The sequence below is a fragment of the Panthera tigris genome, chromosome A2, assembly GCF_018350195.1.
Source record: "Panthera tigris isolate Pti1 chromosome A2, P.tigris_Pti1_mat1.1, whole genome shotgun sequence".
Lineage (NCBI taxonomy): Eukaryota > Metazoa > Chordata > Mammalia > Carnivora > Felidae > Panthera > Panthera tigris.
Genome location: NC_056661.1, coordinates 85,509,056 through 85,535,770, shown reverse-complemented (window position 1 = coordinate 85,535,770; position 26,715 = coordinate 85,509,056). Strand labels below are relative to the sequence as shown.

At 38.3% G+C, this 26,715-nt stretch overlaps 1 protein-coding gene and 1 non-coding gene across 6 annotated transcripts in view; both read left to right on the top strand.

Annotated features, from left to right (window-relative positions):
- Positions 1–26,715, top strand: part of CACNA2D1 (calcium voltage-gated channel auxiliary subunit alpha2delta 1) — a 497,531-nt gene that overhangs the window by 390,362 nt on the left and 80,454 nt on the right. For all 5 annotated transcript variants that reach the window (XR_006210876.1, XM_042965363.1, XM_042965360.1 and 2 more), the window contains exons 11-12: positions 16,630–16,788; positions 21,955–22,059. Coding sequence is in view for 4 of the 5 variants with exons in the window: in XM_042965363.1 (XP_042821297.1) it covers positions 16,630–16,788; positions 21,955–22,059 (264 nt within the window). In the remaining variant the exon portion in view is untranslated. The remainder of the gene's footprint in view (positions 1–16,629; positions 16,789–21,954; positions 22,060–26,715) is intronic.
- LOC122236758 lies at positions 568–672 on the top strand. The gene has a single exon (XR_006215010.1). It is a non-coding gene; the product is annotated as a U6 spliceosomal RNA (small nuclear RNA).

Here is a 26,715-nt window from a genome sequence, read left to right as displayed (position 1 = left end):
AACAAAGATATTTATAGCATCTCTAACTTGCAAGGGTGACCTCCCCTTCTGGTTTTCCCTGGACAGGGATTAATAATAGAAATTAGAATCCTATTCACAATGTTTGCAAAAATCATGAATTACCTAGAAATACTTTGAATAATATATGTTGGATCTGCACTGTAGAAAAGAGAAAAGAATATGAGGTATAAGTAGAAGAGTTGAAATGGATATACAGAAATGAATATGGAATAATAACTTCTTGAAATGAAAAGGTGACTCACGTGAAAATGTCAGTTTTTCCAGAATTTATTGGTAAATGCAATTTTAATTATATTAAAAAAAAAAAAAAGGTTCCAAAGTTCAACCGGAAGTGTGGAAAAAGTAGCATGACAGGATATGGCCGCTTACTTTTTTTGGTATCAGTTGGAAATGATGAGACACCATAGAGAAAAGTGTGTCAGATTGTTTGGGTTTGAAGTAGGACTCTGACTCTTGGTTGCTGTGTGATTTGGGGCACTTTGCTTTACACTGTCAGACTCATTTCATCAATTGTATAATGGAAACTATTAAAAAAGTAAAACCAATGTTCACTTTGGCAGCACATATACTAAAATTGGAAAAATAAAGAGAAGACTAGCATGGCCCCTGCACAAACATGACGCGCAAATTCGTGAAGCATTGCGTATTTTTAAATCTTCAAAACTAAAACTAAAACCGTAAGCTTGGTGAAGATTAAATGAATCAATGCATGTAAAGTGTTTAGCCTGGCACTGTTGTGATTCTCAATATATGTTAGCTGATATTTTTATTATTATTATTAATAGTAAATCGGTGAAATAATAGAAATAGTAAAGGAATAAAAAATGTTCTAGAAATATATTCTAAATCTTTGTTTATTATAAATAAAAATAAGACAACTCACAAGATTATATGAAAATTGATACATGAGAAAAAGTTTTACATCATTAGCCATCAAGAAAATTCAAGTAATTAAAAGATTGAAATAATCTTTGTACTTAGGATTTAGCAAATAAAAATGTTATGTATTCATGAAAGTGGAGTGAGACTGTTACAAATATATTATAAATTGGCACACAATTTCTGGAAGTTAATTTGGCAGTAGCTAAAAAACTTGAAAAATCATTCTTGACTGATTATGTACATATGTGTATGGATAAATGTTATCAGGTGTTTCTCTGACTTTTAGGATAACCATTTTGTTGCCTTATAATATTTCCCATTTTTAAATTTCCTGTAAAAATAAGAAAATGAAAATATTTATAATAGGAATAAAACTTAACCAAGATTTTAAAGATCACATCCTCTGTTCACTTTGCTTTTATTTTCCTGCATCGCCATCTTGTGTCCAAAGTGTGGATAGCTTCTCATATCATAATTGTAAAGACTTGACACACAAAATTATAGTGTATTTAATTTAGATAATTTATGGAAATAAATAATCCTGCATAATATAATTTGTTACATAAATTATTTATTATATTTAGATTATGTAAATAAGTTCACTTGTATTTTGTAATTTCAAGAATTACCCATATTTCAAAGCAGGCAGGTCTGGATTTGAGGTGGGTGTTTTTTGTTGTTGTTTACCTATTTATTTATTTTGAGAGAGAGAATGAGAGAATGAGCACAAGTGGGGTGAGGGCAGAGAGAGAGAGAGAGAGAGAGAGAGAGAATCCCAAGCAGGCTCCATGGTCATTGTGGAGCCTGATGAGGAGCTTGAACCCATGACTGTGAGGTCATAACCTGAGCTGAAATCAGGACTTAGACGCTTACCCTACTAAGTCACCGAGGCACCCCTAATTTTTACTATTTCTAGAGGAAAACTACTTGAGCCTGCTAACCATTTCAAAGGTAGACCTGGTGCCCTGTGAAGCTGTGTTCGAACACCCCATGAGGGTGCCATTTGTAGACAAATTTGCTTTCCAAGGACTTGATGCTACTTCGACTTATGGTGTGTATCACGGCAGTGCCAACATTTCATCATCTTTATCCAAGGTGAATTCAATGAACAGAGCTCTGTCTGTCCGAAGTATTTTGTGAAATGATTTCTTACTTAGCAGAGTACGTGAGAACAAAAATACTGTCTTTATAAAACCAGGAGTTTAAATTCATTTGAGAGGTTAGTGATTTATTTTGGCTCTGAAAGTATCTTTTAATATGATGGGTGTATTTGACTGTGATATTTAACAGAAAGGTTCTTTGGAAGCATTGAAATTTATTGTTGATGGTTATCTCAGAGGCTATTTCAGACATTAAGTTAGTGTTTGAAGGATACCTGTATCGTCCTGTTAGTGAACTTTATTTAAAACTCACCAAAGCTGATATTATTCATCATTAATCTAGGGTCTGTTCTGATTTGAGAATTGAGCATACTAATGTTTATAGTAAAATTATTTTTTTAAAAGATAGAGTTGCACTTGACTTAACATCTACTTTGTGTCAGGCTCCAAGATAGATGTTTTACGTACATCTTCATTTGGGTATTTGAATAGTGTCTATTTGGACAGAATACTTATATTTAGGAATATACAAGTTTAAGAACATATTGTAGAGCTAAAATATAATTTCTGCATTTAGAAATCTATAACTTGGATTTTTTTAATATTTATTTTTGAGAGAGAATGCAAGCGGGGGAGGGGCAGAATGAGGGAGGCAGAGGACCCAAAGCCGGCTCCACGCTGACAGCAGAAAGTCTGATGTGGGGCTCGAACTCACAGACCACGAGATCATGACCTGAGCTGAAGTTGGCCACTTAACTGACTGAGCCACCCAGGCACTCCTATAACTTGATTTTGGTCAACATTTCACACTGTCTTCTTTTTTTTTTTAATTTTTTTTTAACGTTTATTTATTTTTGAGACAGAGAGAGACAGAGCATGAACGGGGGAGGGGCAGAGAGAGAGGGAGACACAGAATCTGAAACAGGCTCCAGGCTCTGAGCTGTCAGCACAAAGCCCGACGCGGGGCTCAAACTCACAGACCGTGAGATCATGACCTGAGCCGAAGTCGGACGCTTAACCGACCAAGCCACCCAGGCGCCCCCACACTGTCTTCTAATGGAACTCCATTCATATACTCATTAGATATTTATAGCATACTATTATATGCCAAGTGCTAAGGTTGCAATGGTGGGATGGCTGTTTTCTTTGTGTGGACTTCTAATCCAAAGGAGACATCTATCAGGATACCATACAAAGAAATAGGAAATTTAAATTGTGTTGTATTCTGTAAAGAAGAGATCCATCTAGGCCTAGGAGAGGTTACAGTGGGATGGTTGGATCTAGTCAGGGAAGGTCAGGAAAGCCCTTTGTAAAGAACAACTGTTGAGGTAAGGACAACAACCAAGTGAGTAAGAGAAGTGTTGCAGGTAGGCAGAGGAACAGGTGATAGGGAAGGAGGAGAGGAAAGAATGTTCATTTGCTGGAGCAGGGATACAAAGTCCCACTTGATTTAAACCCCACATGCTTACTCTGACCCACACTTCTTTCTCTCTCCGCCTGCTAGCAGTGATTTTCTCAGCAGTTCTAATAAGGGATCTGCTCAGCTGAATTTTCTGGGATCAGGAAAGGAATCAGTGTGTTAGTTTGGATTTCTGACTCTGTAGGATTAAGTATACATTTTTTTTAAAAGCATTTTCTTAGTAGATGACAAAAACTGGCCTCCTTAAATCAATTTTTGTTCGCAGGATACAATTTCGAAGCTTTGTAATACTATATTAGTGAACTTTGCCCTAAGGTTTTTAATATATGTATGATTCATGTATTAAATATGTGGTTTATAAATTGACGTCTAGGCACATGTTACCAAAGACTGCAGTTTCAGCTTGTGAAAATAAACCTGTTCTTTTTGTCTACTCTAAAAGCGGACGAGTGTAAGGTGTCTGTGAAATATACACTTGCCTAATTTAGAACTTTTAAACTTTCTCATCCCTTTCCTAGGAGGGTAAGATTCGCTCTGGGGACTTACACTTTGTAAGCTATTCGTTTCTCTGCATTATTTATGAATTTTATTATGAGTATAATCAGAGAATTTCTGTTACACACCACTGAATTTGTATTTAATGAATTGAATTTACATTTAATCAGTTTGTTAAAGTGACTTAATGAGATGCTTCATTCTTATGTGTTAAAAGCAGGTCAAGGCCAACCAAAAGACTCAGGGCAATACATTATTTAGTGTTCATTTTCTGCATAACTTCTAATTTTATCATGATTCATCGTTTAAATCAGTTAATAACATCTCCTATAACCATTTCTAATAATTCTCTAAAGTCAGATATTTTACTGTTGATGTACTAGCAAACTTTTTTTAAACGTTCTAACATGGGAATTCTCACATTCTTTTGTTTTCAAAATAGAATGTGTAAGATAAGATTGTGTCAAGTTATCAAAGAATGGAATGAAAGAGGCAGTGGAATTTAGATCTGAAGATACTAAGTTTTCAACATTTGATTTTATGGAAAAAGCAAAAAATATGTATTGGGGCTTTTTCTTCATATATATGATGTACCTGAAAGTAGTGTTCAAATAAAAATGAGAAAGAACTCAAATTAATTATCTGTGCAGGACATTTTCCTTCTTGTTTTATCTGTACTCTCTCCAAACCTTCCATCTCCTCCCTTTATCTTTTTATTTTTTTTATGTTCATTTATTTCTGAGAGAGGGGGGAGAGAGAGAGAGGGAGACAGAGAGAGACAGAGAGAGAGAGCGAGCATCAACCGGTGAAAGGGGGGTAGTGAGGGAGAGGGAGACACAGAATCCGAAGCAGGCTCCAGGCTCAAAGCTGTCAGCGCGGAGCCCAACTTGGGGCTGGAACTCAAGAAATGTAAGATCGTGACCTAAGCTGAAGTCTGACATTTTTTTTTTCAGTATATGAAATTTATTGTCAAATTGGTTTCCATACAACACCCAGTGCTCATCCCAAAAGGTGCCCTCCTCAATACCCATCACCCACCCTCCCCTCCCTCCCACCCCCCATCAACCCTCAGTTTGTTCTCAGTGTTTAAGAGTCTCTTATGCTTTGGCTCTCTCCCACTCTAACCTCTTTTTTTTTTTTTCCCTTCCCCTCTTCCATGGGTTTCTGTTAAGTTTCTCAGGATCCACATAAGAGTGAAAACATATGGTATCTGTCTTTGTCTGTATGGCTTATTTCACTTAGCATCACACTCTCCAGTTCCATCCACGTTGCTACAAAGGGCCATATTTCGTTCTTTCTCATTGCCATGTAGTACTCCATTGTGTATATAAACCACAATTTCTTTATCCATTCATCAGTTGATGGACATTTAGGCTCTTTCCATAATTTGGCTATTGTTGAGAGTGCTGCTATAAACATTAGGGTACAAGTGCCCCTATGCATCAGTACTCCTGTATCCCTTGGGTAAATTCCTAGCAGTGCTATTGCTGGGTCATAGGGTAGGTTTATTTTTAATTTTCTGAGGAACCTCTACACTGCTGTCCAGAGTGGCTGCACCAATTTGCATTCCCACCAACAGTGCAAGAGGGTTCCCATTTCTCCACATCCTCGCCAGCATCTATAGTCTCCTGGTTTGTTCATTTTGGCCACTCTGACTGGCGTGAGGTGATATCTGCGTGTGGTTTTGATTTGTATTTCCCTGATGAGGAGCGACGTTGAGCATCTTTTCATGTGCCTGTTGACCATCCGGATGTCTTCTTTAGAGAAGTGTCTAATCATGTTTTCTGCCCATTTCTTCACTGGGTTATTTGTTTTTCGGGTGTGGAGTTTGGTGAGCTCTTTATAGATTTTGGATACTAGCCCTTTGTCCGATATGTCATTTGCAAATATCTTTTCCCATTCCGTTGGTTGCCTTTTAGTTTTGTTGGTTGTTTCCTTTGCTGTGCAGAAGCTTTTTATCTTCATAAGATCCTAGTAATTCATTTTTGCTTTTAATTCCCTTGCCTTTGGGGATGTGTCGAGTAAGAGATTGCTACGGCTGAGGTCAGAGAGGTCTTTTCCTGCTTTCTCCTCTAGGGTTTTGATGGTTTCCTGTCTCACATTCAGGTCCTTTATCCATTTTGAGTTTATTTTTGTGAATGGCGTGAGAAAGTGGTCTAGTTTCAACCTTCTGCATGTTGCTGTCCAGTTCTCCCAGCACCATTTGTTAAAGAGACTGTCTTTTTTCCATTGGATGTTCTTTCCTGTTTTGTCAAAGATGAGTTGGCCATACGTTTGTGGGTCTAGTTCTGGGGTTTCTATTCTATTCCATTGGTCTATGTGTCTGTTTTTGTGCCAATACCATGCTGTCTTGATGATGACAGCTTTGTAGTAGAGGCTAAAGTCTGGGATTGTGATGCCTCCTGCTTTGGTCTTCTTCTTCAAAATTACTTTGGCTGACATTTTGTGTCAAGGGCCTTTTGTGGTTACATATGAATTTTAGAATTGCTTGTTCTAGTTCCGAGAAGAATGCTGGTGCAATTTTGATTGGGATTGCATTGAATGTGTAGATAGCTTTGGGCAGTATTGACATTTTGACAATATTTATTCTTCCAATCCATGAGCAGGGAATGTCTTTCCATTTCTTTATATCTTCTTCAATTACCTTCATAAGCTTTCTATAGTTTTTAGCGTACAGATCTTTTACATCTTTGGTTAGATTTATTCCTAGGTATTTGATGCTTCTTGGTGCAATTGTGAATGGGATCAGTTTCTTTATTTGTCTTTCTGTTGCTTCATTGTTAGTGTATAAGAATGCAACTGATTTCTGTACATTGATTTTGTATCCTGCAACTTTGCTGAATTCATGTATCAGTTCTAGCAGACTTTTGGTGGAGTCTATGGGATTTTCCATGTATAATATCATGTCATCTGCAAAAAGTGAAAGCTTGACTTCATCTTTGCCAATTTTGATGCCTTTGATTTCCTTTTGTTGTCTGATTGCTGATGCTAGAACTTCCAACACTATGTTAAACAACAGCGGTGAGAGTGGACATCCCTGTCGTGTTCCTGATCTCAGGGAAAAAGCTCTCAGTTTTTCCCCATTGAGGATGATGTTAGCTGTGGGCTTTTCATAAATGGATTTTATGACGTCTAAGTATGTTCCTTCTATCCCAACTTTCTCGAGGGTTTTTATTAAGAAAGGGTGCTGGATTTTGTCAAAGGCCTTTTCTGCATCGATTGACAGGATCATATGGTTCTTCTCTTTTCTTTTATTAATGTGATGTATCACGTTGATTGATTTGTGAATGTTGAACCAGCCCTGCAGCCCAGGAATGAATCCCACTTGATCATGGTGAATAATTCTTTTTATATGCTGTTGAATTCGATTTGCTAGTATCTTATTGAGAATTTTTGCATCCATATTCATCAGGGATATTGGCCTGTAGTTCTCTTTTTTTACTGGGTCTCTGTCTGGTTTAGGAATCAAAGTAATACTGGCTTCATAGAATGAGTCTGGAAGTTTTCCTTCCCTTTCTATTTCTTGGAATAGCTTGAGAAGGATAGGTATTATCTCTGCTTTAAACGTCTGGTAGAACTCCCCTGGCAAGCCATCTGGTCCTGGACTCTTATTTGTTGGGAGATTTTTGATAACCGATTCAATTTCTTTGCTGGTTATGGGTCTGTTCAAGCTTTCTATTTCCTCCTGATTGAGTTTTGGAAGCGTGTGGGTGTTTAGGAATTTGTCCATTTCTTCCAGGTTGTCCAATTTGTTGGCATATAATTTTTCATAGTATTCCCTGATAATTGTTTGTATCTCTGAGGGATTGGTTGTAATAATCCCATTTTCATTCATGATTTTATCTATTTGGGTCATCTCCCTTTTCTTTTTGAGAAACCTGGCTAGAGGTTTGTCAATTTTGTTTATTTTTTCAAAAAACCAACTCTTGGTTTCATTGATCTGCTCTACCATTTTTTTAGAGTCTATATTGTTTATTTCTGCTCTGATCTGTATTATTTCTCTTCTGCTGGGTTTGGGCTGCCTTTGCTGTTCTGCTTCTATTTCCTTTAGGTGTGCTGTTAGATTTTGTATTTGGGATTTTTCTTGTTTCTTGAGATAGGCCTGGATTGCAATGTATTTTCCTCTCAGGACTGCCTTCGCTGCATCCCAAAGCATTTGGATTGTTGTATTTTCATTTCCGTTTGTTTCCATATATTTTTTAATTTCTTCTCTAATTGCCTGGTTGACCCACTCATTCTTTAGTAGGGTGTTCTTTAACCTCCATGCTTTTGGAGGTTTTCCAGACTTTTTCCTGTGGTTGATTTCAAGCTTCATAGCAAGGTCTGAAAGTATGCATGGTATAACTTCAATTCTTGTATACTTATGAAGGGCTGTTTTGTGACCCAGTATATGATCTGTCTTGGAGAATGTTCCATGTGCACTCGAGAAGAAAGTATATTCTGTTGCTTTGGGATGCAGAGTTCTAAATATATCTGTCAAGTCCATCTGATCCAATGTGTCATTCAGGGCCCTTGTTTCTTTACTGACCGTGTGTCTAGATGATCTATCCATTTCTGTAAGTGGGGTGTTAAAGTCCCCTGCAATGACCACATTCTTATCAATAAGGTTGCTTATGTTTGTGAGTAATTGTTTTATATATTTGGGGGCTCCTGTATTTGGCGCATAGACATTTATAATTGTTAGCTCTTCCTGATGGATAGACCCTGTGATTATTATATAATGCCCTTCTTCATCTCTTATTACAGCCTTTAATTTAAAGTCTAGTTTGTCTGATGTAAGTATGGCTACTCCAGCTTTCTTTTGGCTTCCAGTAGCATGATAAATAGTTCTCCATCCCCTTACTCTCAATCTAAAGGTGTCCTCAGATCTAAAATGAGTCTCTTGTAGACAGCAAATAGATGGGTCTTGTTTTTTTATCCATTCTGAAACCTATGTCTTTTGGTTGGCGCATTTAATCCATTTACATTCAGTGTTATTGTAGAAAGATACGGGTTTGGAGTCATTGTGATGCCTGTATGATTTATGCTTTTAGTGATGCCTCTGGTACTTTGTCTCACAGGATCCCCCTTAGGATCTCTTGTAGGACTGGTTTAGTGGTGACAAATTCCTTCAGTTTTTGTTTGTTTGGGAAGACCTTTATCTCTCCTTCTATTCTAAATGACAGACTTGCTGGATAAAGGATTCTCGGCTGCATATTTTTCCTGTTCAGCACATTAAAGATCTCGTGCCAATCCTTTCTGGCCTGCCAAGTTTCAAAAGAGAGATCAGTCACGAGTCTTATAGGTCTCCCTTTATAAGTTAGGGCACGTTTACCCCTTGCTGCTTTCAGAATTTTCTCTTTATCCTTGTATTTTGCCAGTTTCACTATGATATGTGGTGCAGAAGATCGATTCAAGTTACGTCTGAAGGGAGTTCTCTGTGCCTCTTGGATTTCAATGCCTTTTTCCTTCCCCAGTTCAGAGAAGTTCTCAGCTATAATTTCTTCAAGTACCCCTTCAGCACCTTTCCCTCTCTCTTCCTCCTCTGGGATACCAATTATGCGTAGATTATTTCTTTTTAGTGTATCACTTAGTTCTCTAATTTTCCCCTCATACTCCTGGATTTTTTTATCTCTCTTTCTCTCAGCTTCCTCTTTTTCCATAACTTTATCTTCTAGTTCACCTATTCTCTCCTCTGCCTCTTCAATCCGAGCCGTCGTCGTTTCCATTTTGTTTTGCATTTCGTTTAAAGCGTTTTTCAGCTCCTCGTGACTGTTCCTTAGTCCCTTGATCTCTGTAGCAAGAGATTCTCTGCTGTCCTCTCTACTGTTTTCAAGCCCAGCGATTAATTTTATGACTATTATTCTAAATTCACTTTCTGTTATATTATTTAAATCCTTTTTGATCAGTTTATTAGCTGTTGTTATTTCCTGGAGATTCTTCTGAGGGGAATTCTTCCGTTTGGTCATTTGGGATAGTCCCTGGAGTGGTGAGGACCTGCAGGGCACTTCCCCTGTGCTGTGGTGTATAACTGGAGTTGGTGGGCGGGGCCGCAGTCAGACCCGATGTCTGCCCCCAGCCCACCGCTGGGGCCACAGTCAGACTGGTGTGTGCCTTCTCGTCCCCTCTCCTAGGGGCGGGATTCACTGTGCGGTGGTGTGGCCCGTCTGGGCGACTTGCACACTGCCAGGCTTGTGGTGCTGGGGATCTGGCGTATTAGCTGGGGTGGGTAGGCAAGGTGCACGGGGGCAGGAGGGGCAGGCTTAGCTCGCTTCTCCTTAGGTGATCCACTTCAGGAGGGGCCGTGTGGCAGCGGGAGGGAGTCAGACCCGCTGCCAGAGGGTTGGCTCCGCAGAAGCACAGTGTTGGGTGTTTGCGGGGAGCAAGCAAGTTCCCTGGCAGGAACTGGTTCCCTTTGGGATTTTGGCTAGGGGATGGGCGAGAGAGATGGTGCTAGCGAGCACCTTTGTTCCCCGCCAAACAGAGCTCTGTCGTCCGGGGGCTCAGCAACTCTCCCTCCCTTTGTCCTCCAGCCTTCCTGCTTTCCGAGCAGAGCTGTTAACTTATGACCTCCCAGACGCTAAGTCGCGCTTGCTGTCGGAACACACTCCATTCGGCCCCTCCGCTTTTGCCAGCCAGGCTCGGGGCTCTGCTTGGCCGGCGGGCTGCCCCTACGCCCGGGCTCCCTCCCTCCAGTCTGTGGAGCGCGCACCGCCTCGCCACCCTTCCTACCCTCTTCCGTGGGCCTCTCATCTGCGCTTGGCTCCGGAGACTCCTTTCTGCTAATCCTCTGGCGGTTTTCTGGGTTATTTAGGCAGGTGTAGGTAGAATCTAAGCGATTCTACCTCGGTGAGCCCAGCGTCCTCTCACGCCGCCATCTTCCTTATTCTCCTGAAGTCTGACATTTAACCAACTGATCCACCCAGGTGCCTCCTCCCTTACTTTACATTGATTGCTTTGCTGTTCAGATGTTGACTGTCACCTTTTCAACCCCTAATTTATGCATACACCCAGCATCGGTACTCAGCCCGTGCTCTTTACCTGGAACATTGAAGTCGATGCACATTCAAGGGTCATTCCTCCACACATAGGCTGTAAGTGTCCTTCCCACCCTCACAAGAACTTTGTATTTCGCTCTCTACTATCCTGCATCTTTTCTTCCTTTGCTCTTCGATATGAACCTCTCTTGCTCTAGTGACCCTCCACTTGAGGGAAGCCTTTCCTTGACCTCAGGCTTACCCTTAGAGGTACCCCAATCTTTTTCTTCTTTCTTCCCAGCCGAAGTGCTTTGAAGATGTGGAAGACGTGCCTCTGCACGTTCTACCACTTCCCAGTGTGCTTCAGTGTGTGTGGGGGCTCTGCCCCCTCCACTGACATTGTATAATGTGGATGAGTTCAGTGGGCACTTTGAATTCCCCATCTTTGTATCTGAACTGCAGTGTTTTTCCTCCTGAGACCTATTTTTTCCCCTCTTGTCACCCCAAATAGCCCAGTCTACTGATTTTTTTCCTGCCTCCATGCGAACTTATTTCAACTGTTGTCTTAGGGGCTCCTTTTTCTACTTCCCTTTTATATTTAAAGTTTTACATCCAAGTTAGTTAGCATGTAGTGCAATAATTTCAGGAGTAGATTCCAGTGATTTATCCCCTAATATAACATTCACTGCTCATCCCCAAAAGTGTCTTCCTTAATCCTCCTTACCCTTTTAGCCCATCCCCCACCCACAACCCCCCGCCCCCAGTGATCCTCAGTTTGTTCTCTCTATTTAAGAGTCTCTTATGTTTTGTCCCTCTCCTTGTGTTTGTATTATTTTTGCTTCCCTTGCTTTGTGTTCATCTGTTTTGTATCTTAAATTCCACATATGAGTGAAGTCATAGGATATTTGTCTTTCTTTGACTAATTTCACTTAGCATAATACACTCTGGTTCCATCCACGTTTTTACAAATGGAAAGATTTCCTTCTTTTTGATTTCCTAGTAATACTCTGTTGTGTGTGTGTGTGTGTGTGTGTGTGTGTGTGTGTGTGTGTGTATGTATATACACACCACATCTTCTTTATCCATTCATCTGTCGATGGATATTTGGACTCTTTCCATACTTTGGCTATTGTCAATAGTGCTGCTGTAAACCCTGGGGTGCATGTGCCCCTTTGAAACAGCACAGCTGTTTGGAAGGAATTTGGATAAATTCCTAGTAGTGCAATTGCTACGCCCTAGGTTAATTCTATTTTTAATTTTTTGAGGAACTTCCAAACTGTTATCCAGAGTGGCTGCACCAGTTTGGATTCCCACCAGCTGTGCAAAAGGGTTCCTCTGTCTCCACATCCTTGCCATCATCTGTTGTTGCCTGAGTTGTTAATGTAGCCATTCCAAGTAGTGTGAGGTGATATCTCATTGTGGCTTTAATTTGTATTTCCCTGATGATGAGTGGTGTTGAGCCTTTTTTCCTGTGTCTGTATGTCTTCTTTGGAAAAGTGTCTATTCATGTCTTTTGCCCATTTCTTCACTGGATTATTTGTTTTTTGGGTGTTAAATGTGATGTTTTTTATAGATTTTGGATTACTAGCCCTTTATCTGAGATGTCATTTGCAAATGCCTTTTCCCATTCCGTTGGTTGCCTTTTAGTTTTGCTGTTATTTCCTTCACTGTGCGAAGCTCTTTATATTGATGAGGTCTTAGTAGTTCATTTTTGCTTTTCTTTCCCTTTCCTCCAGAGACGTGTTGAGTAAAAAGTTGCTGCGGCCGAAGTCAAAGAGGATTTTGCTTGCTTTCTCCTCTAGGATTTTGATGGCTTCCTGTCTTATGTTTAGATCTTTCATCCATTTTGAGTTTCATTTTGTATATCATATAAGAAAATGGTCCAGGTTCAGTTTTCTGTATGACGCTGTCCAGTTTCCCAACACCCTTTGCTGAAGAGACTTTTTCCACTGAATATTCTTTCCTGCTTTGTTAAGGGTTAGTTGGCCATATATTTGTGGGTCCATTTTTGTGTTGTCTATTCTGTTCCACTGATCTGAGTGTCTGTTTTTGTGCCAGTACCATACTGTCTTGATGATTACAGCTTGAAGTCTGGGATTGTGATGCCTCCAGCTTTGGTTTTCTTTTTCAGGATTGCTTTGGCTATTTGGGGTCTTTTCTGGTTCCATACAAATTCTATAATTGTTTGTTCTAGCTGTGTGAAGAATGCCGGTGTTACTTTCTTTTTGCTTTTTTTTTTTTTAATTTACATCCAAATTAGTTAGTGTATAGTGCAATAATGATTTCAGGAGTAGATTCCTTAGTGCCCCTTACACATTTAGCCCCTCCCCCCTCCCACAACCCCTCCAGTAACCCTCAGTTTGTTCTGCATATTTGAGAGTCTCTCTGTTTTGTCCCCCTCCCTGTTTTTATATTATTTTTGTTTCCCTTCCGTTATGTTCATCTGGTGTTACTTTGATAGGGATTGCATTGAATATGTAGATTGCTTTGGGTAGTTTAACAATATTTGTTCTTCCAATCCATGAGCATGGAATGCTTTTCCATTTTTTTTTTTTTTTTGTCTTCTTTAATGTCTTTCATAAGCCTTCTATAGTTTTCAGGGTACAGATTTTTCATTTCTTTGGTTAGGTTTATTCCTAGGTATTTTATGGGTTTTCGTGCAATTGTAAATGGGATCGATTCCTTGATTTCTCTTTCTGTTGCGTCATTATTGGTGTATAGAAATGCAACTGATTTCTGTGCATTGATTTTATGTCCTGCAACTTTGCTGAATTCATGGACCAGTTCTAGCAGTTTTTTGGTGGAATCTTCTGGGTTTTCCATATAGAGTATAATTTCATCTGTGAAGACTGAAAATTTGACCTCCTCCTGGCTGATTTGGATGCCTGATATTCCTTTGTGTTGTCTGATTGCTGAGGCTAAGACTTCTAATACTATGTTGAATAACAATGGTGAGAGTGGACATCCCTGTCATATTCCTGACATTAGGGGTAAAGCTCTCAGTTTTTCTACGTTCTTTTGAGGATGATATTAGCAGGGAGGGGGTCTTTCATATATGACTTTTATGATCTTGAGGTATAATCCTTCTGTCCCTATTTTCTTGAGTGTTTTATTAACAAAGGATGCTGTATTTTGTCAAATGCTTTCTTTGCATCTATTGAGAAGATCGTGTGGTTCTTGTCCTTTCTTTTATTGATGTGATGTATCACATTGATTGGTTTGCTGATGTTGAACCAGCCCTGCATCCCAGGTACAAATCCCACTTAATCATGGTGAATAATTCTTTTAATGTATTGTTAGATGTGGTTGGCTAGTATCTTGTTGAGGATTTTTGCATCCATGTTCATCAGGGAAATTGGTCTATAGTACTCCTTTTTAGTGGGGTCTTTATCTGGGTTTGGAATCATTACATGCAAGGTTTTAAACCAAATTTCTATGCTGAAGCCTTCTTCTTCTTCTTTTTTTTTTTTTTTACCTTTAGCCAAGATATTTTTTGAGTCTCACACTTTGAATGTTATGAAAACTCGCCCTCCCTTGAGCTCTACGCTTCCCTGGTCTTTTCCCCAAGTACCTCTGAACCTATCACTCCTGCTACCCTCCACCATCCTGATGCCCATGTCAGACACCTGCATGGCATTTAGGGCACTATTGCCTTCCTCAGCTATCACCCACTTCACCATCATATCCTGTGGATTCTTCCTCCAAAATAGATCTGTACCCCCTCCTGTTCTGACCGTCTCCAAATCAAGAGCCCCTTATTATGTTCAGCTAGGTTACTATGATAGCCTTCTAATAATTTTCCCTCCTTTAAATATTGCTCACCTTAAATCTGTTTACCAAACAGCGACTCAGATGATCTCTTAAAATTTTACATTAAATTGTTTTGTTTGTGGCTTAAAATCTGTGACTTACCATTTGACAGAAAAGCGAATCCCAATTCTTCAGCATTTCTGTTAGTCCCTGAATGATATAGCCCTGCTTCCCTCTCTGAACTCCTTTTATGTCATTGTCCTCAGTCATATGTGAGTGAGCTAAACTCTCCTCCTTTATATTTCTCTGAAAGTCTTCTCCCTGCCCCTAACATCATAGCCCTTTACATTGTTGTTCTTTTTGCCTTCCTCCATAGTCTTAAATGAAACATTTCTCTAGAATCACAGGAAATGTCATTTCTCACAGGAATTTCCCCCTGACTGCTCACAGTACAAACTAGAACCCACTCATGATATTGTCTCCGAGGGACTAATACTATATTGCTTTACAGAATGAATCATAATATATTGTAATATAGTAAGAGGCTCTATAAGAATAGTTAAAATCCCCCAGACTCTGTGTCACAGTGCTAATCTAATCCTGTCTCTTATTTGCTTTGTGACAATGCGCAAGTTATTTAACCTCCCAGTACCTAAGTTTCCTCATGAATAGTAATAATACATAACTTGTAGGATATTTGCAAAGAGAAAAAGATTAATATTTCTAGAATAAATGCAGCACAAGGCAGACATCATATATGTGCTTACATGTATGTATATGTTTGTGCATAATTTACTAAATGTCTGAAGGCATAAAACCATCACCTGCCATAATTTTTGACCTATGACAGGCTGATAGTAAACATTTGCTTATTGAATTAATGAAATGTGCAGTGCACCTTATAATTAAGCTTCAATGATTTCCAGAGGAAAAAAAGGAATGATGTTTTACATTTATAAAAGTACGTGATCAGTTACAAAGTTTATATTTTGGTTTGTGATCCACCTGTTAAAATTATTTAATTATATGTTTTTAAGAATATCTCCAGCATTTCATCTGGCCAGACCCCTACCTTCTAGAAAATATGTTTTTATTATTAACTTCATTTTGCAGATGTGACTCTAGGCCCCAAGAGCCCAAGTGGCTCATACAAATAGCAGAGTTGATCAACGGTAGGATGATCCCACTGACCTCAGTGCCCTGGATCTCACTGCATTACTTCTCTTGTTCTTATGTTCTTTTGGAAATGCCCAGTGAACTATGTGAACACATTTTGTGGGGTTGGTGATACTACTTTGGTGATGATTGTTAGATTTTCACTTTTGGACAGGTATCAAAGTTTACATTCTCTCCTCCTGTAGCATCCTTGTGGTTCAGGGACTCATCACTTAGAGCAAAACCTGTCTTCCAGGACCTGCTTGCCCTTAGCCTTGCCTTCATGATTCCATGACATTCGGTATATAAGCTGTGGAGTGATGGTTCTGAAAGGCCACCCATTGTTCCTAATTCTTTCATATTACTTTCCTCCATTAAACCTGGTAGAAAAACTACTAATCCTCTATTCCTGTCGTTAAGTGTAATATTTTCCCGCCTAGCTTTTCCTTATGAGAGGCAAGCAAATGGTTAGTTTCTCCTTGAACCTGCTCCATATCATTTCTGGATTCTGAATACATTTCATTGTTTGTTGTTGTTGGGTTTTTTTCCTCCCTCTAAATGCTCGGATATTTGAGAGCTGAAAGGGATCTTACATAATTAAAGTCCCAAATTCATGATCAGAGAAGCTAAGCTTCATGAAGGTGAGTGACAGGCTCAGGGTTACAGTAGGAGGGAGGCTTAGATGAAAATTGCTATTTGATCCTCAGTGTACTTCAGTTACCAGTTTACTCATTTTCCTTTATGAAAGAAAAAGCACAACAGGATTGGGACATAGAAGTCACAAATGCAACTAAAATTGTGTGATTGATTTTCATGTTCATTTGTGTATTTACTTTTGTGTCTTTCACAGTTTAACAGCAATGCCCAGGATGTGAGCTGTTTTCAGCACCTTGTCCAAGCCAACGTAAGAAATAAGAAAGTGCTGAAAGATGCAGTGAATAACATCACAGCAAAAGGAATCACAGACTATAAGAAAGGCTTTAGTTTTGCTTTCGAACAGCTGCTTAATGTAAGTATCCATACCATCCCCTTTTCTCTTTTATTACTGAATCATAGCATATGAATTTCAGTAGGCTGGTAGTTACTACTACCAGTAACTATCAGTTACATAACTGTTGTTTTTCTTTTATTTAAAAAGCAGATGTGTCCAGGCAGTAGAAATCTTTGAACTACTTTTATTTTTAAATCCCGAACTCAAAGGCATACACCGTGTAGACATTCTTTTCCTTTTAGATCTTCTCTTCCATCATCTCTTTGAACTCTCTTTCCAAAAGAAACATTCATACGGTAATTATTTAATTTTGCATAAGCACTTCAAACTTAGTTGGCATATTTAGAATATCATTTCTTTTTTCTTATTTCAGTTGCTGCCATATTTATGTGGAAACTTGTGTTTTTCAGTCATCCAGTGGTTGGTAGAAATGTTTTAGTTTCAAACATCTATTTGGTTCTTAAAGTTGTTACTTAATGTCCACAAAGGTCCAAATGGCAGACATTAAGGGGAATAGGATATAAGTCCCAGAGCAGGAATTTCTTCCTCAGTGAAGATCTCTCCCTCACCAGATCACCCATCCACGTCTCCAGTTAGACTCTCAGACTACGGCATGCTTGCTGCCTGCCCCATACCATAGCACATACCTCACGCTGTGGACTAGTGTTTTCAAGTGGCCATGTTGTCTGTCATTTTGAGCTCTTCTAGAGCAGGAGTCATCATTCAGGTTTTTATCTCTCATGAGGCACTATTATCACAATGGTTGAGAGTGTGAACCTAACCTTTCTATACCTTGGTTTCCTCACTTACACCATGGCATGTACAGCAGAGAGGGCCGTAGACAGGATTGTCCACAGAACCCGACACATAGCAAACCTCATGTGAGTGTGGGTTGTTGCCTTGGTATTGGAGTCATGGTCATTATTACTATAGTTAATGACTAGCACGTGTCTGGTACAGAGTCAGCTCATCATTCAAACCATATTTGCTGAGTCACCGAATAGGCCTTTAAATGCAGTCTTGTCTGCAAGTCGGACTTGGTTGTTCCCTAAGTAAGGCTTCTAAAATAGTTTTCAAGATGTCTGATTGGTTGCCTCATTCATTTGTTCATTCAGCCAATATTTACTGTGTGCCTCACAATTTCCTGTCACATTACTATTGCTAGAATAGCAGAAGTAAACAAGGCTGTCTGATCTCAAGAATGTCCAGCATGACATGGTAAATCATCATTCCTAGTACAATGCGTTAGTGCTGTTATAGGGCATTCACAGTGTATTTATTTGAACATTACTGAGACGGAGTTCAACTTACCCAAAGGAGGTCAGGAAAGTGGGGCATTTCCTTGAAAACAGGATTTTGAAGAATGAGTAGAATTTAGGTAGGTACACGAGAGAGGGAAAATCACTTCAGAGAAAAAGAACAACATGGTCAAAGCCACAGTCGTATAAGACAGCATGGCACATTGGAAAAATGGCAGGTGGTTTGGCATGGCTGGGACATAGCAATGCGGGAGCTGCAAGGGAAATAAAAAGGCCATGGGGTATCAGTTAATGAGGTGTTTAGGAGCAAATGAAAAGTTTATAATATGAGAATGACATGGTCTAACGAGTGCTCTAAGTTTAGCTGTTATAGAAATCCTGGTGTTGGAGTAAAGGCAAAAAAAATGTTAAGGAGGATGATGTGGTGATAATCAGATAGTTCTCTGGACTAGAATGCTAGGTGGCCAGTAACATAGGAATCTAAGTAGAGGTATGTGAGGGTAGTAATAGCTCCATTTCAGACATATCGAGTTTGCGGTGGTGATATTTATTAGATAGCATTAGATCAGCAAGTAAGGAGACAGAAAAGCCAAGTAGTTCAGTGTTGTAGTTCCCAGGGGAGTTACATTTGGTAAAATGCATATGCTTATGAAATGATGTATGTTGGCTCATAGAAGGATGAAAACTCAGAACTTTGAAATTCAAATGTAATTGACCATTAGATTAAGATGTATTCTTTCTGTAGTAAAGAAATACAAGTTTGTGGAGTTTTTTCAAAGAAGTTCTTTTTCTTTTGAGTCAACCAAGTTGGTGGCATCTTAATTGCTCTTCTTAGTATTGTTAATTTGCCTCACTTCGTTCCCTCCTATTCAGGTTTCAGTTGTGAAATGATAAGGAGTCTCAAGCCTAATGTACTATTTCAGAGCCAGTCTCAGTAGAGAGGCCACATTAACTCCCAGATTCATTACTAGTTGCTGATAAAATATGATTTAACTCCTATTGGCCTCTCGTACTGCCTCTACAATTGTAAATTGTTTTTAATCTGTTCTCAGTTATTCCTGAAGCCAGTCTCATCTGGTCTGCTTTCCACGTGTCCCTTACGTATTACAGTTCTTCATTTTAAAGTAATTTTCCCACATGTCATGCCTTGCCTTATTCAGAGTTGAAGGGTATTTTGTTACCTCTTCCAAATACTTCTAGTCGTCTTATTGCACAATGTCATTCTCTGTTTTTTGTTTGTCATTGCAAGGTCTATTATTAAGATCCCTAAAGCAAGTATCAAATAGAATTAAACGTATCATTTATCCCACAGTACGCCTTAAATTAAGATTTGAATTAGTCCTCGGTTGCATTTCAGAAAATATTACAAATATACGGAGATGCATTTTTCAAAAAAAAAAAAGTATAAGTATGATAGATTCTGGGCTGTATACTGGCCACACAGAATACAAGGATAAGCAAGAAGATACATAATATGTTATGAAATAACAAAATAAGTTACCAACTGTACTGTCGTTTTATTGAAATAGTCGAGTTCTTTCCTTTTCTTAATTTGTTACAAATCGGTAACATATAATTGTTATGATTGCGTGATTCTTTAGATAGTTGCACTTCCTTTGACTAGTTGCTGACTTTGCTGGACCACGTGTCTACTAAGGAGGCTCCTCCTGGGGAAAAATCTTGTTGAAAGCAAAACATTTCTTCATTCTGCCTTTTTTGTATGTCCTAATATCTCTCTCTCTTGGGAAACATTACTATTCTAATTACACAAATGATCAGCACGACCCAATGTCCTTACCCACCCTCGTATTTGTGTTGAGTAATAACAATACCAACATTACTTCCAAAATTGAAACCAAGTCCTAAGGAAGAATCTTGAATCACTTTATGAAACAGTCTTTTAGGTACGTGTTATTTTGCCCATCTCATATATGTAGATAAAATGAAATCATCAAATAAATTAATTCTAGTTAAGGGATTTTCATCACCTTTCACAAAAGCATTTTGATGATAAAATATGAAACTTTTTGATAAGTCCAATTTTCAGATGGCTTTCTTTAAAGAACTATGCTTGAATATGACAAATTATATTAGTCAGTATTTGAGTTTTCATAATACTTGGTTTAAAGCTTTAACTGCCAGTGTTCTAATGGCCTAGTCAATGGGATGCCATTATATGAAATGGGATCTTTTCATCAGTAGAGCATAATATTATCTTGATTAACTTTTACAACAGGAAATGAGATTTATCTTCTTTGAAAAGTGAGATATGTTTGTTTTTTTTTTTTTTTTAAGAAACCTAAATACTACAAGAGAATGAATGATTTCTTTCAAAAATAGTAATCATTTTAAGGCCAGGGCTGTGATGGCCTTTATGTTACTCAAAGTCTCATGTGGCTGTTGAGACTTGAAATGCGGCTGGTTTGAATTGAAATGCATTATAAACATAAAATACACACCAGAATTTGAAGAGTTACTGTGAAAGAAAAAAAAAATGTATATTATCTCAATAATTTCCATATGGATTACATGTTCAATTGATAATATTTTGGGGGTGACTAGGTTAAATAAAATATATTAGTAGAATTAATTTCAGATATTTTTCAGACATTCTTTAGTGTGGCTTTTAAAATTTTTAAATGACAAATTTGGCTTGCATTATACCTCCATTCAGCAGTACTGAGCTGGAGGCTTGACATTTTCAGAGAAGCTGAGCGTTCGTAAAGTAGTGAAATCTTTTATTCTCAACACTTGTGCAAACACATTTCACAACAGTAGGAGCTTGAGATGATGATTTCAGACCTCAGAGAGCTCCAGCTTTCTAAATTAGTTCTTCATCTTAGTGGCCCTTTGGTGCTAATCACTGTTTTCCTCTGTCTGACTCTTTGGGGACCTGAAGGTTTAAGGGAGGATTTATCTTTGGAATTGAGTCTTTCAGGATTCGAATATGTGTGGCAGATTGAGACAGGATAGGAGGATATTCTGGGATTAGGTATCAGCCTTTACAAAGATACAAAAGAGTGCTGGGTGTTAGGGATCAACTAGAAGTTTGCAGTTTTGGGCGGTAAAGTGAATAAAATACGGTGAAGGAAGAGGACAGGGAGCAAAAATGTTTGTCAGTGGATTGAAAATACATGTGGAAGGGTATGCACATTTTTCATTAATACCACTTATATGTTTCTGGTACAATTACAGAGGCATAAAACTGACATAACCATTCATTTAAAATCCATTTATTAATCAACCACTGAGAGGTTATTACATGCCAGGCTCTTCACGATCAGACAAGACAAAACTTCATGCCCTTACAGCACTTAACATTCAATCATGGGAAGCCAACAAAATGCAAACAAATAAAATACATACTGTATACATAAAACAATGTAAAATGCTATGAAGAAAAATACAACCTGGGAGAAAGAGTACAATTTAAAGCCATTTTGGGGCACCTGGGTGGCTTGGTCGGTTAAGCGTCCGACTTCGGCTCAGGTCACGATCTCGCGGTCGGTGGGTTCGAGCCCCGCGTCGGGCTCTGTGCTGACAGCTCAGAGCCTGGAGCCTGTTTCAGATTCTGTGTCTCCCTCTCTCTGTGACCCTCCCCCGTTCATGCTCTGTCTCTCTCTGTCTCAAAAATAAATAAACGTTAAAAAAAATTTTTTTTAAAGCCATTTTCAGCAAATTCTTCACTGATAGGTGACACTTGATCAAAGACCGAAAGGAAGTGACACCCATGGATATCTGGGGGGTGAGGAGAGTCCCTTGTAGAGATGGGTCTGGCCTGACCCGAGAACTGGTTCTTTAGAGTATACTTACTGAACAGATACTATACCCTTCCTTGCAGTCTGTTCGTGCTCTTTCCTTATTGCTTCATATTCCTTACCTTTTTGTGTGTGAATGATACACATTTTTTAAATTTTATTTACAGTATAATGTTTCTAGAGCCAATTGCAATAAGATTATCATGTTGTTCACGGATGGAGGAGAAGAGAGAGCCCAGGAGATATTTGCCAAATACAACAAAGATAAAAAAGTGAGTGATTTTCTAGTATTTTCTTTCATTTTGGTATCAATGTACGTGGTTTTTAAAGAGATGTGAGGGAGGGTCACTAAGAGGGGAAATAAGCATGCTGATTATAAAGTCATACGGATCATGGATTATAAACCACTGACACAGTTACAGAATTATTCAGCATAATACTTTTTATGTGATCCTTGATTACCTTCTATCTAATTTATTAATAAAATAATTTGGACCTATAAAATCCTATCTGTTTCTTATGTATAAATTCTGTATGAGAAAATGTTATAGGAAGAGAGTAACCAGAAGAGAATGGAAAAATAGGAACAGTTTAAGCTTTTCTAGGAAAACTTTGTGATCATTTAATTATTATAGTAATACTAAAACTTCCTACATATGTCTAAAAATTATCTTCATAGACGTTGTTCTGTAGATTTCCAAATGAAGCAATTTATAACAGCAAAAATTGCACCCTTATTTGAAAATCATTTTTATTTTGTCAACTTTCAAAGTAAAACAGCCAGGGGCGCCTGGGTGGCTCAGTTGGTTGAGTGTCTGACCAGCTCAGATCATGATCTCGCGGTCTGTGAGTTCAAGCACCGTGTCGGGCTCTGTGCAGACAGCTCAGAGCCTGGAGCCTACTTCCAATTCTGTGTCTCCCTCTCTCTCTCTGCCCCTCCCCCACTCATGCTCTGTCTCTCTCTGTCAAAAATAAATAAACATTAAAAAAAAAAAAGTAAAACAGCCAGTTATTTTATCAGCAAAATGGGTTTATTCAGGAATAGCAGAAGAATTCCAGCTCAGGACATGTAAGCTATGGCAAGCGGTAGGCAAGTATCCATATCAAAGAAGAGGAACTCTGCAGGGAAAAAAAAGAGAGTTGCAAACCACTGCTTGAGCCAAAACCCACTGGAGGAAAGCCAGCGTTCAGGGTGGCGATGGTTTCTCCTTGGCTGAGTTGAGATATTTTGTTATTGGCTGAGCTCATTCCTGGGCAAAGAGAAATTCTTTCTCCTGCTGGAGTGGGAAAGTAGGCTGTTTTTGTTGCAAATGCAAAGTACTTCTTCTTATTGGGATCTGCACCTGATGAGGGGTGTTAGGGCCTGAGACCTCCCCCTTCCCCTTCTGGCTTCCCAACACCATTTTCGAGGAAGTTTCCTTTATTCAGTTTTACACACTCAATAGAATATATTAGACAAATTCTTTAATATGCATAATATTTTTAAAGTATGCTATTTCCATAAGGAATGAGGAATGTGAAGACAGGAATTTTGAGGTTGTAATGTATTTGTTTCAGTGATTATGTAACTGCAGAAAAAAGTATTGTTGGGAGACCTATTTCGAACGTTCATCCATGTACCTAAACCTGCTGATACTGCAGAGGATATCAACTGTAACTAACTATCTTTCTAGCAATCCTACCATCAGCTTATTTCAACTTTCTGACTGACTCTTCACATTTGATAAGAGAATGATTCTTAATTCGGTTTTCTAAAATGCTAAGGATCCATTAGGAACGTAATGATAAATCATAAGCTGTTTCTTGTGTTTCAAGAATTCCAACAGATATTACACATTGATCCAGAAGAACTCTCTATTGAAGAAAATGCCAATTCGCTTTGGTTTTAGTTGCTGTTTTCACCATTTGGAGACGTGTAGTTCATCATGAGCTCTAGTAGATTGTTTTATATGTATTTTAGGAATTAAAAGGAGAGAGGGAAAAGATGAATTCATATATTTAGATAGTTTTGCAGACACATTACTGTGAATAATTGGGTACAGTATTGACGAAATTTTTTAGAATACTTTGAATACTCCTAGGTGCTTTTTAGCCTATATGTGATTGCACTATGATCGAAGAATTGAAAACATACACACACATAAAACATCAAATTCACTACAAATCTTTTTAATACTCAACTCTTTGAATACTTACATATACTGTAATTATGTTATGACATAAGTTTCATCCATAGGTTGAGGTTTTTTTCTCTTTTTTTCCTAAGGACCTAGTGATTTTAATTGTATAGAGAAACCATTTCTTTTGAAAAAGTTAATAAATTGAACCATTGACCGAATACTTTCAGATGATAACTTGATGTTATAAATAGTTCTTTCCAAAAAAGTATCAGAATGAAAAGAAATGGGAAGATCCAGGTGCATTAATCTAAGATATAATGTATATTTAATTACCTTACTTACTAACTTCTCATTTTTCAAAATTCAGGGCAATCATCACCCCCTAGAGGATGTCCCTGACACCCCCCTCCCCTTCAGGTTTGTTTGGATGCTTGTGCTCTGATCCCAAAGCACACTGTATGGGATCCTACATGTCCCTTACACTGTACTCTCCCCATGGGAGCTCTCCTTGGTCCCCTCTCTGGATTACTAGATCCCACAAGACTGGGCCTGTGTTTTGTTTACCTCTGAACTCTAGGTATCCAGCAGCGAGTTCAGATTTGGAGATAGTTTTTAATGCATGACAGTAAATAAATTGAGACTATCTAACAAAAGTTGGAAGCAGGATTTCTATTATAGGACAAATATGTAATTATGAAAATAACTTGGGGCAAGGAATTTTCAGCTTATTTAAATGTTCTAAATAATTCTAACATTACCATATTTTAAAGAACTCAAATAAAACAAATGTAATCAAAATTCAACTGTATCTCAAAATTCTAGTAGTTAATCTTACTTTCATCATTTGGAAGTGACCTTTTGGCACCTTAAATTTAGTCATAATTTTAAGAATATGATTTTACGATAGAAGTATATAAGTACAAGCCCCACCATTTATATCACTGTTTTTAAACAGATACAAGTTTAGATAAATCATCTTTTATTTTATTAATGTATCATCCAAACCTACCACCGGGAATCTCACTTACTTCTGGATATTTTTCTTCTTTTAAAATGGAAGGATTCTTGGGGCACCCTGGTGGCTCAGTCAGTTAAGCGACCGACTTCAACTCATGTCATGATCTCACAATTGGTGAGTTCAAGCCCCGTGTCTGGCTCTGTGCTGACAGCTCGGAGCTGGAGCCTGCTTCAGCTCTCCTCCTTGGGCTCTGTCTCTCTCTGTCTCTCAAAAATAAATAAACGTTAAAAAAAAATTAAAAATAAAATGGAAGAATTCTTAATGTGGCAATGTATTTTACATATTATGTCAGAATTTGTCACAGACAAATCTTGATTTTAAGGAGTATATATTTTAACAAATTTAAATTAATAAAAAATGTATAAAAAGAGAAGTAATTTTCATCTACATTTGTAATTTTTTTCTCCTTGAAAACTGTATTTGCATCCAGGATTAACACAATAACATGTCTTGAAGGCATAGCATAAACGTTTTTTTTTTCCTTGTTTTAATACAAGAGGATTTATGTCATCAGGAAAGCAATAGTTTTTATCCTCTACTATCACAAATTGTTTAATTGAATAAATGAAGAATTTACTGGTTTAAAGCCATTTTTCCTTCTATGCATCCTAAAAAAGTCCAGTCTAAATATTAATATCTTGAAACACTGCTTCTCATCCCCTTCACCTTTTATAGGAACTAAACTTTTAAACAAAGCATTTTGTGACATAGTAAACCACATGATAAACGATTCATATCACATTCACTTTTGTGAAACTAATGAATCCAGTCTTATGCAACAGTCTCTCTGTTTGCTCACATACTGACTCCCGTGCTTTATGGACACACACTTTTCTTAAGGGCACACACTTGTATTAATGCCAAAGCAACTTTGAAAATTAATGCTTAGTTTCTGCAATATTTAATTGTTATTTTTACCTCACATAAACATTAAGATGTTCTTGGAATTAGATACTTGATTGTTTCTGTGATTCTAATTTCAGTGGCTGTAGCAAAGTTTTTGTGATAAGCACACTTATACATATATGCTTACCTACATACACAGATATATCCATACAAATTTATGCGTATTTAATTTTTTTTAATTTTTATTTATTTTTGAGACAGAAATAGAGCATGAGTGGAGAATGGGTAAAGAGAGGGGGAGACACAGAATCCGAAGCAGGCTCCAGGCTCCGAGCTGTCAGCACAGAGCCCAATGCAGGGCCCGAACCCACCAAATGTGAGATCATGACCTGAGCCAAAGTCAGACGCTTAACCCACTGAGCCACCCAGGTGCCCCTATATCTATTTTTGAAAACATTTTAATGTTTATTTACTTCAGAGAGAGAGAGAGAGAGAGAGAGAGAGAGAGACACAGAATCTGAAGCAGGTTCCAGGCTCCAAGCTGTCAGTACAGCTTGTGGGGCTTAAACTCACAAGCCGTGAGATCATGACCTGAGCTGAAGCTGGATGCCTACCGACTGAGCCACCCAGGCACCCCTATATCTATTTTAAAATGGGCATCCCCTCTGTCCATTGTATCTCCAGTAACAAGAGACCATGTGTGCTACTTTGGCATGAGCTTTCTAATATAAAATTGTATGAATAAAAGCCAGCTGGTGGTTGAGAAGTAAACGAGGGGTGAGAAAAGAGAAATCTGAATATAAAACATTTTTTTCTAAAATATTTGCAAATATCACAGGGGAATTAAGACCATCAACTCAAGGTCATAGTTTAGATACACACACAGGTATGGGTGTGTGTGTGTGTATCTCCATACTTTGTTTTTAAAGATGGAAGAGCTAATT